Raw genomic sequence first — 18,569 nt, forward strand, 5'->3', positions numbered from 1 at the left:
TACATTTATTTTGTAATTAAATTATGTAACGCCGTTACATATAACTAGTTACTCCCCAACACTATTGATAATTAATGAGTGGAACACTGCAGTGCTGATGGCTTCACCCAAATTAGGAAAATTTGGATTAACACTGCCACCAAGTGGATACATTCTGAAAATGCAAGTATAGACATGTCCAAAATTATAGCTTGAATTTTAAAATACATTCATTGTTCTCTCATCATTTTTGCCAACTAGTGCAGTGCAGTGCCCATTCAAAACGTGCTTTTTGAGTTATTTTTTATATATTTTTCAACAACCGCTGATCCAAACCAATTCCCACTCAACACCACACTTCTCTGGATCCTCAGAAATACATCTGCCCAGTGTGAAATCAATCAGATGAACAGCTGTTGAAATAAGAAGAGGACAAATAGATACATACAGACAGATATACAGACTTTACACACAGAGATTCCTTCCATTATAGTTAGATTCCAAGCTGATTTGAACATAATTCAGTTGTAATGTACGCTACGTATAAAGAACATTTAAAGTGCACATGTTGAACTTTGCAGATAAAATGTGGGCTCTCCAGTAACAATCAAAATAATAATAGGATTAATAAACTGACACTTTGAAATTATGAAGATGTCAATGTTTACTGTGAACCAATATAATAATGATGCATTTGGGTTTGTAGGAAAAAAAACAATTCTACTACAGTTTCAGATTTACTATGAATAGCCTATTGCAACAAGGGAAAACTCTCATAGTGGTGTTTGTTTTGTAATGGGTGTTTTTTCTCTTTTTGTTGAAATATTTCCCACTCAACACGTTGTTGAATTGTATAAACTACATTGTTAAATTGTCCAAAAAGATAAAAAGGTGATAAAAATATCAATTTTAACACTATTATGTTAACACTACCGGCAATGCTAACAGTATTATATTTCTTACTTTGCCATACACAAGCAATATAATACATTCTTGGAGCAGCCTGATTAATACTTTTGTTTATTGTTTATTGGTTGGTTTTATAGGAAAATTGCGCCTTTATTGTATGAATATGTGTTATAATCAATAAAGTCACTGAACAGAAGCCTATTTATCAGACTAATGCGTAGTTGAATAGTATTTTCTACGAATGTCTAGCAGAGTTTAAATCAAACTATCAGAGAAACGTATTAATGAGCATGGAGTCGTTTTTTCCCACGGTTACAAATGCATCATATCCGCGCATGTCTGTTTTTAGAGGCTAAACAACTAGCAGCAGCTGTGTTGTAAACAGACAGGTAACTCTGTCCTTCTCTAACTCTATTCTAATAGAATGATGAGTCATTGTAGGACTGTTAAACTAGCTCGATGTGTTAGCTGCTGTATAACTAGCCTAACTTTCATTTGGGAGAGTTTGTGAAATGGCAGCTAACAGCTAAATAGCATATACAGGCTAACTGTTTTCTTGTAAAAGCCAGTTTGACAGCTTACTTATTCAATTTAGTTCGCTGTATGCTTAAGATAGCTACATGTACAATGACTGCTTTTCCACTATATATGTGTTAGATAACGTCAGCTGTGTATCTGGCCACTCTCTAACTCTAAGTCAATAGTTAGCTATGCCTTAAGCTAAGCACCTAAGCTAGCGGTGTTAACTTGCTAAATATCAAATCGTAACGTTACGCCATCACATTTAAGAGTTTCACATAGTAACAACATGTAGCTGGAGCTTCTAGCAGTTAATATTTACAGTCTAATATGATACACAGATGTGACAGCAGGACTTGTAGCTGACAGTTAGCTACATGTCAGCCAAATTCTCTGAAGCTGATAACAATTACTCAACATGAAGCTATTGAATAACTGCGACAGAGTGCACAGTGCATGTTAGTACTGCTGTGTTGTGTGCTTTACAGGCAGTCACAGAGCTAACATAAGCTGCAAGCTAAGGGATTTATGTGGTGGCTAATATTCTTCCGGTGATGTCATTTGCACAAAGAAGCGTTTCTGTTTGTTTAAAGGTGATGATTTGAAGTAGTCGATTAATTGACTACTAAATGAATCATCAACTATTTCGATCATTGATTCATTGTTTTGTGTCTTTTTTTAAGTCAAAATACTCTGATTCCATCTTCTTTTTTTAAACTTAATTTTTATTTAGTGTTTAACAACAACGGTACAATGTTAGGCCTGGGCAATATATCGATATTATATCATTATCGTGATATGACACTACATATCGTCTCAGATATGGTAATATCGTGATATGGCAGATGTGTCTTTTCCTGCGTTTAAATGCTGCATTACAGTAAAATTATGTCATTTCCTGAACTTAACAGATTGTTCTAGCTGTTGTAGTATTTGCTTTTAACCCACGTTGTCATTATATCCACATTACTGATTATTATTCATTAATTTCATTGTTCAAATATTTTCTGAAAGCACAAATAGTCATCCCTACAATATTGCTGTGATAGTGATATCGAGTTTTTTGGTTAAAAAAAAACATTGTCATATATGATTTTATCCATATCGCCCAGCCCTATACAATATACACATTTTCATACAATTCCTTTTCCATTTACAGCTGTATATAGTCCTTATACATATATTCAAGTTTTAAGCAAGAAAGCAACATGAGGGAAAAGAAAAGACAATTTCCATCTTCTTAAATGTGAATATGTTCTAGGTTCTGTGACAGTAAACTGAATATTTTTTTTAATCATTTTCTGACATTATATAGAACAAACAACTACATTGATTAAACCAGAAAATAATTGACAGATTAACTGATAATGAAACTTTTAGAGATACCAGCTTATATGATGCACACAGACAAACGTGGTGCAGAATATTCAGCCTCTTCTGAAATATACTACTACAAAAAAAAACAAAATACAGTGGGAGACATAAAACAGCGTATGTGTGTAAAATCTTGAAAATGGAAATATAAAGTAGGAAATATGAAGGTAAAAAGAAGCAGAAGGATTGAGGTTAATCAGAGTGGAAACATGACATTATATTTTGAGGGCTGAGTGATAATTAAAGTGATGGAGGATCAGAGTTGGTGATGTAGGTGATACAATGATATATTGTAATTGTATCTATGTCTAGATATGAACATGCAAGATATTAATATAACAAAAAGCAATGATATGGACAATATGAAATGTCCCCAGACATTTGTGTCAGACACAAGTCATTTTCAATCATTGTGTGTTCAGCTCAAGCAAAATACTCAAGACTCAATTTTCACTGTTATTACATTTAAAATATTGTTAAAGCATTGTTGCAAAGTAGAGGTTGCAGAAAAATGTTAATTCTTTATTTCACAGTTATTGGTCTGTCGTGATTAATAACTCATTTTGTCCATTTGGTATTATTATGCTATTTTGTTTACGAATGCTTAAATTTCACTGTTGCGACACTTTACATTTCAAACGAGTGTGAAATCATAGTCATATCGTATATTGTATAGATATTGAGATATATGGCATATTGTGCAGCCCTGGCACCATGTATAAAAATGTTATGAATGAGCTTCTTTATTTTATAATAAAGGCACAGTGTATCTGTACATACACAACACTTGAATGGAACACTGTTTAATGTGATTTCACCTGTTCAACATGTCATCAAAGCTAGAATAATGTCCTTATTTGCATACAAGTGTTAATCATATATTGATGAATATGAATACTTATTGAACTAGTGAAATTATGACATGTTGGAAATTGGAATAGTTGATGGAGGTGAAATACTAAGGATGGATGGTTACACTAACTCCAGTAGCATGCAGCTTTACTGTGTTATCATCTAGCACTGTTTACTGTAACCATACTGATTTTCTATTGGTCCTTGTTTTATCCAGTCACTGAGCCCAGATATGCAGAGTACAGAGTGTTTTCTACTTATCTGACAGTCAGACTCTTGTGTTTTCCAGGTGTGACTATGGGGAAGTCCTTTTCCCACCTCATTAAGCACACAGGCCATGATGAGGGCCAGGACAGCCTGACGTCTCCTCTGGAGGACAGCCAGACCGAAGATGGGAAGGGTGGAGACGTGTCTCAGTTTCCCTATGTGGAGTTCACAGGACGGGACAGCGTGACGTGTCCCACATGTCAGGGCACTGGAAGGATCCCCAGAGGTAACACTGCTGTTACACAGGCTTCAGTTCAGCACCACAGACTTGGTTTCACAATCAGCGGCTCATCATCGATCTCTGTGTGTTTCAGGACAAGAAAATCAACTGGTGGCATTGATTCCATACAGTGACCAAAGGCTGCGACCCCGCAGGACGTAAGTACAGTTCTACGTGTGTGTGTGTGTTTCACAACTTTATATCTCTCACTATATATGCATGACAGGCAAATAGAATGAAAGCTTAATTAACATTTTTTTTAAAAGTGCTCATGTTTGGAAACTGTGTGTGTGTTACACACAACTGTGATTAACTGAAGCATCTATGTATTTGTTTCTACTTTAAAATCTGTGCTATATCAAACTCAGGTATATTATCATTCTAATACCATTATTAGTCTTCTACATAATGTAACTATTTTGAGAGATAACTAATTTTAAAATTGGAAAAACCGTATGTAGAAACGTATCTAAAAAACAGAATAAAAACAATGTATAAAATATGGTAAAATACAACCTATTAAAAGAAGTGCAGTAGTAACTGATAGAAAAGCTTATTAAAAGCTGAAGAGAATAGATGTTTTTAGCTTTCTCTTAAAAAGACTTGCTCTCACTTAAAACATATTTATTTAATCCGGCTTTTAATTAATGTCATTTTAACTTACTGAATGTCTTTTTTTTTTAATAGTCTAATTTTACTAAATTTCTTTTTTATTCTGTTTTATTTGCTGTTGTATTATTATTATTATATTTTTCTCTGTAAAGCACTTAGAGCTACATCCCTTGTGTGAAAGGTGCTCTATAAATAAAGTTTATTATTATTATTATTATTAATAATAAAATATGTAGTGAACTGGCTTCCCTGTTATGTATTGGTAGTTAGAAACACTGGGAGGTGTTGCAGTTTCTGCAATTAAAACACTTGTATCTAATGAATGAAATATGTAACATGATGAAGGGATTTGCTGGATGTCACATTGTGTTGTGTATAATATTTATTGATAACCACTGAACTTGTTGTGCATTATCTATTAAATATTGTCCTGACATACATGACTGACCAGCATGATTCATGTAGCTGTAAATAAGGACTAAATTCCCACTTCACCAGAAGTGTGGAAAAAGTGTGCAACAGTGCAATGAACTTTGTACCATTTCTGTCTCGTGTCCTCTGCAGGAAGTTGTACGTAACAGCGTCAGTGGTGGTTTGTCTGCTACTGTCCAGCCTGGCGGTCTTCTTCCTCTTCCCTCGCTCCATCGACGTGTCCTACGTGGGGGTGAAGTCTGTTTTCGTCAGCTACGACCAGGAGAAGCGCAGCGTCTATCTGAACATCACGGTGAGCCTCAGGTCTCCTCCTGAAACTGATACGGGCCTCCTGAGAGTCCTGTTAATAATAAGAAGGCAACAATAGAAAGGGTAGATGAAGCTGTTTATAATGATATGGAGCAACCAGCCAATGGGGAAAGCAGCAAGTAGTACATTTTGGCTATAAAAACCTAAATTAGGTGTCTCCCTCTTCTTTATTCTAATACCATTATTCCATCACATACACTGATCTTAAGTAATGCATATTTAATGATTATAAACTTTAGAGCCCAACCGTTATATAGGTCAGCCAATATTATCCGCTGATATTGGCCTATGTCAGATATATCGGTATTAGCATATATGTTGTCTGATATCCACTGATTTTTTTAAAAGTTATATAGGCAGCATTTTATGTATATTTGATCTTTTTCGGCCAATATATCTATATCGGAATGTTTATATTCCTGGTATCAAAAATACAGTATTGGTTGGGCCCTGATAAACTTATAGTGAATTATTATAGAGCCCCACAGTCTGTAAACAGCTGTTAATCATTAGGGCTTATTGATTATTGATTAATTGACACCTTCACTGTAAGTTGCATCAACATAATGATGCTTCATGTGCTTTACTACGAACATAAATTCACTTATGCAACAAACATAAACAAGCTTATTTTAAGGTGGAATGTGTCTTATCTAGTCTATGAATTGGTTTGAATTATTTTTTTAAATAAAATAAACATTCGACGAATCATGTGAATATACTGAATCTACTCTAGTTATCTACATCTTCACAATGACAACATGCCTGTTTTAATCTGTGTTTGCTCTGCTTTAAAAAGAGCTATGTAAATAAATATCATTCATTCATTAGGCTCATAAACATCTGTGTGCTCATAAACATCTGTGTGCTGCATACAGACAATGCAGAGCTTTCACTGCACTGTTTGATAGTTACTGTGGTCAGTGCAGTTCTTACTATGTTTGTCATCAATTATTTTACTAATATTTGTCAAATAGTGAAGAAGACTCTGCGCTCTCTACTAGGCAGGACACAAGCTCTCAGCTGAAAACACACACACATACACACACATATATAGAACATGTGGGGGAGGGCTTGATATAGACAGACAGGCATGTTTCTCTGTCATCATTGTATTGAAGTGGAGGTTAGTACATATCTTATGTTGTTTGATGTTCTGTTTGTCCTTTTTTAATGATGCTGCTCCTCATGCCTTTTTAAATTGCCCCTCTGGGACAAATACATAGTTTTGAATTGAATTGAGATAGATGACACAGATGTTCAAAAGCACACATGCAACCTCTTCAAGTTAGATAAAAATGATTTCATATCAACATTTCAGCCTCTTCAGAAGTAGCTGAGTTTTTCATCATGCACACATAATACATCAAAGTCAGCATCTCTCTGTAGTGTTACTGTATAAAAAGTCTCCCTGTATAAGAGCTTTAGAACAACTGTGTGCCCCCTGTGGATAAATGATTTATAGCTTCAGTAAAGTGTGAGTTTGGTTTGTCACTTGATAAATGATGCACCTTTGAACCTTTGAACTCTCTGATTTATATTCTCTATACACAGAGCTCAAAAGAAATCTATAACATGCTCACTACCTGCTGGGTTTTTTTCTGGAATTATTTTTTTTAAAATTTTATTTCATTTTATTACAATAACACATATGGCAGAATTTTTACTCTACACCAGTTACAAAGTATGTAAAGTAGAGCCTCAGTTGGCTGGGAAATTAACTGAAAGATTAGAGAATGCATCTGAAAGTACAGTTGAATCACATCCAGCACAAAATAACAAGCAGTCAGTCAGTGGCTGTGTCTTTGTATGAGTTCAGTCATAACAGAAGAAGTGCATGTATGATAGAAACAGGAAACCCAATAAACCAAACTAAATATAAATACCGTCAGAAAGCAGTTGTGGCTTCATGTGGAGACAATGTGTTCCATCATGTGAAACAACTGTCTCACACATCATGACACGCACAGAGATGTGTACACGACTACAGATGATGGTGCTAGATGAGAAGTCAGGAGATCAAAGTTATTACCATGAATCCTCTGTGGACCATAAATGTGTGTAAGAAGTTTCACAGCATTTCCCTCCAGTTGTTATTAGTGAATAAATGTTATGACTATCTATCTAATAATTATCCATGCATTTCACCCTGAGCCATAAATGTAAACTTCATGGTTCCTCTTCCTCAGAACACTCTCAACATAACCAACAACAACTACTACTCAGTGGAGGTGGCCAACATCACAGCTCAGGTGCAGTTTGCCAAGACGGTGATCGGTAAATCTCGCATCAGTAACACCACTGCCATCAGTCCTCTGGACATGAAACAGGTACCGCTCAGTGTCTGCTCACCAGGTAATCATTCGTCTGTGTGTGGCTACTGCTCTGACTCTTCATTATCTTCATCTCTGTGTCCAGATCGATTACACGGTCCCCACCATCATAGCAGATGAGATGAGCTACATGTAGTAAGTACTGTATATACTAATGAAGAACATGGATTAATCCAGCTTTACATGTCTGTCAGAGTTAAGCTATTTACACTAACCCAGGCATGTCCAAACTATTGCATAAAGGGCTGTGTGTGCAGGTTTTTGTTCCAACCAGACAGGAGCACACAATTCAACCAATCAACTGTCTGGAGACTGAGATCAGTTGATTAAAATGAATGTGTCTGGTGTGCTCCTGCTTGGTTGGAATGAACCTGCAGCCACATGAACCTTTATGGAATAGTTTGGACATCCCTCTTCACCATATCCCAGGTGAAAGGTTTGACCTCTCACCTCAGGCCAAAGCAGGGTGTGGTTTAAAGTAGAGGTATATTGGAGACACTTTTTAAAAAACAAGATGCTGTATTATTGTTATGCTGCATCTAATAATTATATACATCATCCTATCCTTTAATACGTTACTTGTACATTATTTACATTTACATTATAATGTCAAAGATTGTGATGAACATTTGCCAAAAGTACCAGTCAAAAGTTTAGACACACTTTCTCATTTAAGGGAAACCCAGTGTCCTGTTGGTGTAAGCAGTATGTTTTCATAAAAATCTGATTATATACAGGAAAATAAATGTGAACTAAAATGTGGAATAAATATAGTCAACTTTTGCAATGCAACACGATGTTTTGTATAACATTTTACATCATTTGTCACAACTTATTTAGAAGAAATGGTTGTTTGTAGGATATGTCCTGTATACGTCCACTTAAATACACTGTAAGTGGATAAAATATGTAATATTTTTTCATTCTTTTGTGGTTACACCATTTGACATTTTCAGGAGCATTCAGTCTTACTTTTGGTAAAAAATGGTGCAGATGTCATTTCAAATGATATAAAACCAACAAAAATACAAAATGTACATTTTAACAAACCTGATGCTGCTTTTAAAACTAGTTTTAACATATTTGTGAATTACTCATCTTGCCAACCCTTATTTATCACTGACCCATATATGTGGACCAGTAAGTACAAAGAAATGTAAATGGAGAAATATCAAACATTAAATTACTCATAAGTTTATTTTTACACTGTAAATGTCCTGAAAATGCAAAACAAAAAGAACAAGAATCTTGGCCAATATATTTTCATAATTTCACAATCAATTCAGCTGTAAAAAATAAAAAATGTAGCATACAAAGAACACAGATGTAGACGCTCACTTTGCAGAAATACAGACAGCAAATTCTACATATTTTTATTTGATAAATCAACAGTCTCTCTTGACACTAGAAGAGATACATGCCTGCTATGATCAAACTACTGAGTGAAAGCAGGTAATCATGTCCTGTTGAAGCTCTGTCCTCATACTGTGTGCACACAGTGGGAAATACACAGGTGTAATTAATAGGGGTGTCACGATTCTCCAAATCCTCAATTCGATTTTAAGGTCACGATTTGATTCGATTCTCAATCCCTTTTTTAAAAATCCTTTTAGCACAGATGTCTATGCCATTTTTAGACTAATCATGAGTGATATAATCTCCATCAGTTGTTTGCAATGTACCACACTACTGTCAAAATGAAATCATTTATGAGCAATATAATGCAATAACTTGTTTCAGCAGTCAATTGGAAACTTACTGTAAACAAAAGAATCATGTAATGACCCTTTAGTAACTGCAGTGTGCACTCTTCATATTTCCTAACTGTATCCTAACAGTAGCATTTCTGGTGCTACAAATACCCCCATAGCGCTAGTTATTGCTTTAGTGCTTATTAGACCAATCACACCCCCCCTTACTACTGTACAGTTTCATACGCTTGCAGTACCTTTGTCCATATGGCAGCGTATACTATGCTTTATATGTTTTAATGGAATGTAGATAATACCATAATCTTTACTAAGATGAATCCACATGCATGTCAGTTAGAGAGAGTTATTAGATTAAGAAGGGATTTTTCTTCATCACCAATACTTGTTTTATATTCTAGTGACTACTGCACTCTGCAAACCATCAAGGTTCACAACATTGTCTTGATGATGCAGTAAGTAATGATGTTCTCATTTCTTCTAATCCTTATCTCAACATCTAAAGCTGCTCTGTGTACCATGTATTTGTGGCCTCACCTCGTCTCTCTCCACTCCCCGCAGAGTGACCGTCACCACAACATACTTCGGCCATGCGGAGCAGGTCTCTCAGGAGATGTACCAGTATGTAGACTGTGGAGGGAACACCACTTCTATCAGAGGGATGACCAAGCCATTCAGCGCCCCACATCCTGCTGAGTAAACACACCACTGTCCAATCCAGAAGCTAGCCTTAGGTGGTACACTGTTTTCCCCCTTCGCCTCCAGCTGCTGTGTCCAACTGACTGCTGTTGTCACAATACCATGATGCTCACCTCAATACCAGTATTAGACCAAATCCATACCAAGATAATAACATTCATCTGCTGTCCAATCAAATCACATTACATTCAGCAAAGAAAAAACATGTTGGTTATCTCATATTCATTTTTTAATATTTTTTCATAATTTTGAGACAGTTGACAACGATTGCTCATGATTACAAGAGCTGTTTTTAGCAATTACAACAAACAGTTTTATAATTACAAAATCTTTGTTTTGTATTTACAAGAACCAGGACTGCATCTTGCAAATACCAGAAAAAGATTTAATAATTACAAGATCATTATATTTAATACAATAAAAGATCATTAGCTTACATTTAAATACTGTTTCATAATCATAAGGTCCTAAGGTCAAAATTACAAGAAAATATTTTCATAATCATGACTTCCTTTTACTGTAAATACTAGAAAATTGTTTCATGATCATGACTTCCTTGTCCCATAATTATGAGGAAAAAATGAGTAAAAAAAAAAAAAGAGTTCCTTTTCACGGATCTCATAATTACAAGAAACTATTTCATGATCATGAAGAAAACACTAAAAGATCTGTATCTGGTAATGCATATATCATGATTACAAGTTACATGTCTCATAACAAAAAAAAAAATACAATTTTTACTTTTTAATTCATGAATATGTTTTCTTGCAATTCTAAGATCTATTCTCATTTCTACATGATGACTGTATCATTTGTATAGTTTAGCATTGGATTGGATTTTTACACGGTATTAAAGTGGTGTCATCATTTTTGTAACAACAACATAACACTGCAATGAATAGAATCCACTCTCTCTTGTTATAAACCATGATCTATGATTCGCCAGTTTTGCTCCAGAGGAAGAGGAGGGAACAAAAAAGGGGGTTTATTACAATAATAAATGTAGATTTGAAAACTTGTTGGTAATATTTTACCTACCAAACCATAATGCACTTTATAAGTCTATTTAAAATGCACATTTTATTAACAGTCCCAAGTTCTCAAAAGCCTAATCCTCCACCACAGTGAGTTGTGCAAAAAGTGGTGTAAATACATGAATACAGAGTAATCAGATACTTCTGTTTAACTCTGAGAGAAGTTGATGTTGTTCATAGTGTTCCTCTGACTGAATTAGTACAGTCTGCATACTTCCGTTAAGTATTTGGTTTTTGGGTGCTCACTATTAACGTTTCTATTTATCTCTAACTCTCTGTGAAACGAAGGGCCTACTTTTACATTCCTTTTAAATGTACAAGTGGAACAATTCTGACCTCCTTGTGTTCCACTGATCTAGCTTGTAAGAGACCTAAGATTTTGAGAAGTAGACTCTAATCCTTCCTACACAGATTGTTCACTGTAATGTTAACTGTTAAAAGACTTGAGGCACGGTCACACCAGCATTAAAAGCAGACATTTTCCACATGGGATAATGTCAAGTACATCTGTACCAATCTTTCCGGTCAAGTTCAACTTTGACACAAATTTGCAACATGAACTGACGGCAAACAGCAATAGTAATCTGAACTTTGAAGGAATGGAGAGATGGAAAGTACAAAATAGAGAAAATAAGAAATACTTTAGTTTATAGCTTATTTAGTTTATTGTCTGGTTAACAACTAAGCAAGCTAGCTGGTAGAGCTAATGTGGCTGGCTAGCATTTTCAGCTATAAGCTAGTCTTGCGAGTTTCTAGCACCACTTTTTTTTCATGAGGTTGCAAAGTACGAAGTTCACTTTGTGGTTGAACAGCTAAACAGGTAGTTTAGTTAGCCGGTAAATCGCTCAGGAAGTAGATCCTATGACAAAGGCTAATCTGGCAGGCTAATACCTGTTCTTACTTTTGGTTCAACAAAGAGACTAAGAGCATTTGAAATGACTTATGGAAAATGATTGTTTATTTGGAAAGCCTTAGGAAGCTTCAGATGCTAGGATGCAGTTATTCTTTGAAGAGTAGGGGTTTTATCACTAGGCTAGCATTTCCCTCTGCTTCCAGTCTTTGTGTTTTTAGCTAAGCTAAAAATGTCGAACCTATCTCTGTACTGAACACTCACAGAAGAAGCTGATATCTTCTCATTTGTATCTGTGGCATACTCTAAATGTTGCACTAACTATGATTTTCATTGTCAATTAATCTGTCCGTTTTTTTGTTTGTTATTAATCCTCAACGTTTTTCTTTTTTCTTTTATGGCGATAGACCTATCATAGTTTCCCCCAGAGCCCAAAGTCATGTCATCATGTTGCTTGTTCTGTTTTCCGACCAACGTTCCAAAACCCTCAAATATTCATATTATATAATAATCATATAAAACAGACAAGCAGCAAATCCTCACAAATGAGAACCGTGGCGACTGCAACATCATCAAATCAAAGTTAATTCCGTTTTTTTGTATTCTACATGAAACAATGCACACTGAAGATCACTGAAAGCTTGGGGTTGCTTAATCATTTTTGCTATTGTATAATTAGAATTTCCAAATGATTAATATATCCTGAGTGCAGTGTTTCTGTCACATTTTGGGGCATCCTGTGATTCTATGACCATGACTGACTTTACATGTTCATTTCTATATTATACATACTAATCACCACATTCTTCTAATTGAGTTGGTGTTCTCAATTTTTCTTTATACCTTACAAAAATGTTAAATAGGATTAATAACACCTAGTTTCTATCTTTCTTTCTTTCAAAAAAGGCTTCTATTTTCTCAACATTGATAGAAAATCACACTGCTGTGAATTAAAACTAAATTATTTTGAATTTGAAAAACATCTTTCATACACAGAACTTTGTATGATTTCTGCCAACATAGAACCAACATCTATTTTTCATCCTGTAAATACTTTGAAACTGTGTCTATTATGTTGTCATACAGGTAGACCACAGCTTTTACATTTGTACTGAGTGGGATTTCAAGAAAAAGCACACTTATGATTTGTTTTTAACCCTAACATGCACCCGTAGTGTTGGTTAACAATCTTTATTAACATTTAACATTTGGAAAAAGTTATTTTAGATTCCTACCTCTTCTGTCATTTTAAACATTTTGTTGGTCGTTATTCATAGTGAGTATTTTTTGTGGGAGCATGAATAAAGTTTTAAAACACAAGAGAAGTTTTTTGAGTGCTTTGTACAATAGAGTGACCGTGCAAATATGCTCAATTCTCCAGTATCCGTATGAGTGAATGAATGCTGGGTAAAAACAACATTAAACACGGCTGGAGTTACCCCATGAGTTCATAGCTCTTGTGGTAAGTGAGAGATAATACCAGATGAGGTGTCCACTATAATAACAGTGATTATTGCTAAAAACTGTGCTGTGTAATTAAACTCAGTAAACCAGCTGACTAGTACGGTAGATAGATGTAAAAATCTGATTCTCACTGAGTTCAGACAAGTAAAAAACTGACTAACTCCAATTAATGTGTGGGTCTCAAAACTTAAGATGGAGCAAGACTTCATGAACTAGTCAGCTCCTTTAACCACAGTCAAAGAGCAGTGAGGTCACACGGTAAAGAGACCTGATTGGTCCTTCTGTCTACATTCCAAGCACTGATTGGCGTTTAGTAGATGGAACCTTATAGCTCCAAGTTTGACATTTAACCATTTCCCTAATTTTAGGGCCAATAGTGCAGAAATAATAATAATCTTTTTTTTTTAAACCTGCAAAAAATGTGAACAACTTAAATGTCAGATCGAACCTTGTAATTCCAAGGTGACGATTTCCTGTAAATGTTTCAAATTAAAAGGCGACCAGGAGCAGGTAGAACATGATACCTTTTGAGCTACTTGAAGGCTTTTAATTTGAATCAGTGCACAGAGTGCTATTTAAGTTAATTGATGATTAGTGCATAAATAATGCTCAACTATTCTTTTCATTATACTACAATTAATATATACAATAACCAGTTTTATCATAAGTTACATAGATTACATTGTGCTGAATCCACCATTTATATACTGTATATCTATATATATCCTTTTTTTTCTTCTTCTGAAACCAAACCTACATCCATGGCATCAGTCCAAATGCTCTGAGGAGGAAAAAAACAGTATTAAGTCATGGTCCCGAATTAAAATATAACTGCACCCATAAGTGTGAGCCTAACTCCAACCACTACATTTTTGAAATTTTGTATTTTTAGACTGCAGATGGCAATACAAGCATAAAAACAAACAGAGGCAGTGTCATCTTTTCATCTCTTCTGCCATCCATCCATTTCACAGATTTATGAACTTTGTACAATTTGGGAGCGATTCAGTATGAGCATCGCCCACTGCATCATTTCATAATGGCTAAAAAGTGGGCAAGGGGCAGGAGGGGGGAGTGTAGCTGTGTAAGGCAGGGGGTCAGGAGTTGCTCCGCATGACATTTAATAATAATAACAATGATGAAAAGAAGATAAACTGCTCCGACATTTAAACGAGTCAGAAGTTAACATTCTTTCATTTTTAAGCAGCAGATGACAAGTTGAGCCATTTTCAGCCAATGCAGTGATGATTTGTATACATGTGGTGTCACACAGTACAGTCCTATCATTTAGTTTACAGCTCATAAAACACATTATAGTGTGCAGTTCCTCTTTAAGAGTGGTCTGACCAGCTGCAGTGTAAACGTGGAATTTACAGTAACCAACTAACAATAGTTACTTTAAATATTGTCATTGTCTGACCTGATGTCTATGAGGAAGCTGCTATTGTATGCACATGTAGCTATTTTGAATGTTCAAGGTTCATTATTAACACAAATATCAAATATGTCATCTGACAGCTGCTAGTGATGTGTGACAGTTCCATTACTCACAGGAAACAGACACTTCACCTTCTTCACCATGTGATTAATCATGTGAGATTTGGCTCCCTTTGTGATCTGTTTTCACCCTTATGTTGATCACTTGATAACTCATCATTGTCACTGATCCTTATTAAGCTTTAAGTTGGCACTGAATTTATTCACACTCATCCCCCGAAGCAGTTCTGTATTCTTATATTTCCTGTGTGATGCAGTGTGTCAAAGTTCTCAGTACATTTCAGTGTGTGCAGTTCAGAAGACTGAGGTCCTGGAGCCTCTTCATTCTGTAATGCAACTCCAGATCAACTTTGAAAAGTTCAGTTTATTACTGTTGAAAATACACAGACACATAAAAACGAGTTTCCAAAGATCTCAAAGTAAAGAAGGCTCAACTGTACCAGTCAACAATTCTGTTAGATATTTGAGGAAGCAGTCATTATGTGAAGCTGCTTTCCCTTCACAGTACCATATACCTGCTAGTAAGGTGATTATAGAGGCTGTCCAACATCAGATATCCCAGCAACTACTTACCAGATAAAGAGGAAATGTGATGAAAAGAGCGCCACCATCAGAAAAACTACAGAACTACTTCTCAGGATATGTGCTGTGAATATTAATTTTTTCAGTTGATTTTACTGACCCTACCTGCCCTTTTTTCTGTATTTGCAATGTCACAGCAAATATTTGCACACAAAATATTTCAAATTGTCTTCTTTAATTTTTTCTCCTGCAGAATAAACATTTTCATCCTCTGTTACGATAAGTATCAAAAAATAGCTGAGTCACGTTGTTCTGTCTAGCACTTTCATGTTAGATCTAAACCACAGTCAGACTAAAGATAGACATTTAAACTCGACAGTTGCACAAAACGGTCTAACTCTTCACTATGTTACATCGGACCAATGTGCTGTCAGTCTGTCAAATAGCTGAGCTCAAAATGTTTCTCTGCAGGAAAAATGCAACAGTTAAAGGAACATTTTACTGTGAAAATTAGGTTGCATGTGATATAATTAAAAAAAAACCTTGTTTCCAAATGAAAGGACTGACGATGTCCTCACCGCTATGTTTCCAATAGGTTACTGCGCTCTTTTCTCATTACTCACCCCACAATATTGTTAGAAAACCACCAATTATGAGCCATGTTTTCCTTTTTTTTCATTTGGTGCCAGTTGTTAGTTCAGTTTCTCTGCTTTTCCACTTTCCATGTGGACTCTAGTGTCCATTCACCAGTACATGTATGTAAGCTTTGTTGTTGTCTGTCAAAATGATTGTTACATTAGCATTCCAGAGTCCCAATTAACTACTTTTCATGAGCTCCACCTGCTCCCTGCATCCACCTGTTCCAGTAGTGCCAGAATGAGTTCTGAATTAGGGGGACATCCAGCTTTGGCCGTCATGATAGGTTAGTGAACTTTGTCACATCAACTTCCTTTTAATCTCAGTTTAGCCTTCCATTTTTGTACAATTAATTATGGTAAGAAATTCCCTATTCTGGTCAAGGTACTTCCAGATACTTCTTGGTGTTTTTTGGGCATCCTGTCTTCTGTTGATAACGACCCTCTAGGTTTTCACTCTGAGAACCAGCCAACCAACCAGCCAACCAACCAACCAACCAACCAACCAGCCAACCATCCAACCAGCCAACCAGCCAACCAACCAACCAACCAACCAACCAACCAGCCAACCAACCAACCAACCAACCAACCAAACAACCAACCAACCAACCAACCAACCAACCAACCAACCAACCACCAACCTGCAGACCAACCAACCAGCCAACAAACCAACCAACCAGCCAACCAACCAGCCAACCAACCAACCAACCAACCAGCCAACCAACTAGCCAACCAACCAACCAACCAACCAACCAACCAACCAACCAACCAACCAACCAACCAACCAACCAACCAACCAACCAACCAGCCAACCAACCAGCCAACCAACCAACCAACCCACCAACCAACCAACCAACCAACCAACCAACCAGCCAACCAGTCACTATGATTTTTTAATAAGGTTTGAAAGTGGAACAAAATTCATGCCCCTTTAAAACGAAGTCTTTACATCCAATATGCCTGCTAACATACAAATGGCACCAGTATGCCTGTCATTCCCAACGAAAAGCTATTTGACCCTTTGTTCATGTCCAAGTCAGGTCTTTCCAGATGTGCAGGAAAAGCAGACTTGAGAAACTCTGCTCGGCTGTGAAATTGGACGTCTCGAGTATGTTCCCACAGTAGCCTCACAGAGGTACCAGGACACCCCACATGTCTGTGGGGTGTCCTGGTACCTCTGTGAGGCTACGAGTGAAAGTCCTTCATGAGCAATAATTTACAAATTAAGCACTGGGGCGGACACAACACTGTCCTGATTGGGCCATCTTTTTGCGCTCGCAAGATCAGGTAAACCAGGCTTTTCTCTTCATTGGATTGACCAATCCATCTGATACTGCACATGGGCTTTGAGCATTGGCATAACCAGGGACTTATGGAGCCAAATTTTCCAATTTCACAAATTTAAAACATTTAAATGTTGAAGTTCTATCCAATCTGCTGATGCCCGACTATCATGCTGGAGACTGGGGTTTGTTTCCCACTTGGGCCAAAAGATTCACGTGTGACACTGGGTGACGTAGACCCGGACGAGTGTGGGGAAAATTTTGGAGGGTGAATGTTATGGATGCAATTAAATATAACCCTAACCCTAACCCTAACCCTGTGGGAACATAGGGCCTAATTTTGGAAAAAAAAGTTAGAAATGTTTGAACATCGGCTGTGGGAAAATAGAGCTGTGGGAACGTAGGGCTGTGGGAACATAGAGCTGACCCCCCTTCACCAAACAAGCTCGCAGTGGGTACTTTTATATCACTGATCAATCAATCAATCAATCAATCAATCTTTATTTATTTATATAGCACCACATTACAATCAAAAGTCATCTCAGGGCACTTTACACATAGAGCAGGTCTAAACCGTACTCTTTAATTTAATTTAAGGAGGAGGCTGATAACTGAAGGCTCTGCATCCCATTCCACTTTTAGAGATACTAAGAACATAAGGTACTATGAGCTCTTTAAGATATGATGGAGCCTGACCATTAAGAGCTTTGAAAGTGAGGAGAAGGATTTTAAATTCTATTCGAGATTTTATGGGAAGCCAATGTAGTGAAGCTAAAATAGGAGTAATATGATCTCTCTTTCTAGTTTTTGTCAGAACGCGTGCAGCTGCATTCTGGACCAGTTGGAGAGTCTTTAGAGACTTGTTAGGACAGCCTGATAATAATGAATTACAATAATCCAGTCTAGAAGTAACAAATGCATGGATTAGTTTTTCAGCATCATTTTGAGACAGGATATGTCTCAATCCTGGTCAAATATAACTCCTAGGTTCCTTACAGTGGTGCTGGAGGCCAAAGTAATGCCATCCAGAGTAGTTATATCATTAGATCATGTGTTTTTAAGGTGTTTAG

At 36.3% G+C, this 18,569-nt stretch overlaps 1 protein-coding gene across 1 annotated transcript; it reads left to right on the forward strand.

Annotated features, from left to right (window-relative positions):
• The first annotated feature begins 1,218 nt into the window (after window positions 1-1,218).
• Window positions 1,219-10,839, forward strand: tmem106bb (transmembrane protein 106Bb). The gene is made up of 8 exons (XM_062436223.1): window positions 1,219-1,277; window positions 3,923-4,126; window positions 4,215-4,278; window positions 5,297-5,456; window positions 7,663-7,803; window positions 7,892-7,941; window positions 9,917-9,970; window positions 10,077-10,839. The coding sequence occupies exons 2-8, from the start codon at window positions 3,931-3,933 to the stop codon at window positions 10,213-10,215; spliced, it is 804 nt and encodes a 267-aa protein (XP_062292207.1). The 5' UTR covers window positions 1,219-1,277; window positions 3,923-3,930; the 3' UTR covers window positions 10,216-10,839.
• The last annotated feature ends 7,730 nt before the right edge of the window (window positions 10,840-18,569 follow it).

The sequence above is a fragment of the Scomber scombrus genome, chromosome 16 (genome assembly GCF_963691925.1).
Source record: "Scomber scombrus chromosome 16, fScoSco1.1, whole genome shotgun sequence".
NCBI classification, from domain to species: Eukaryota; Metazoa; Chordata; class Actinopteri; order Scombriformes; family Scombridae; genus Scomber; species Scomber scombrus.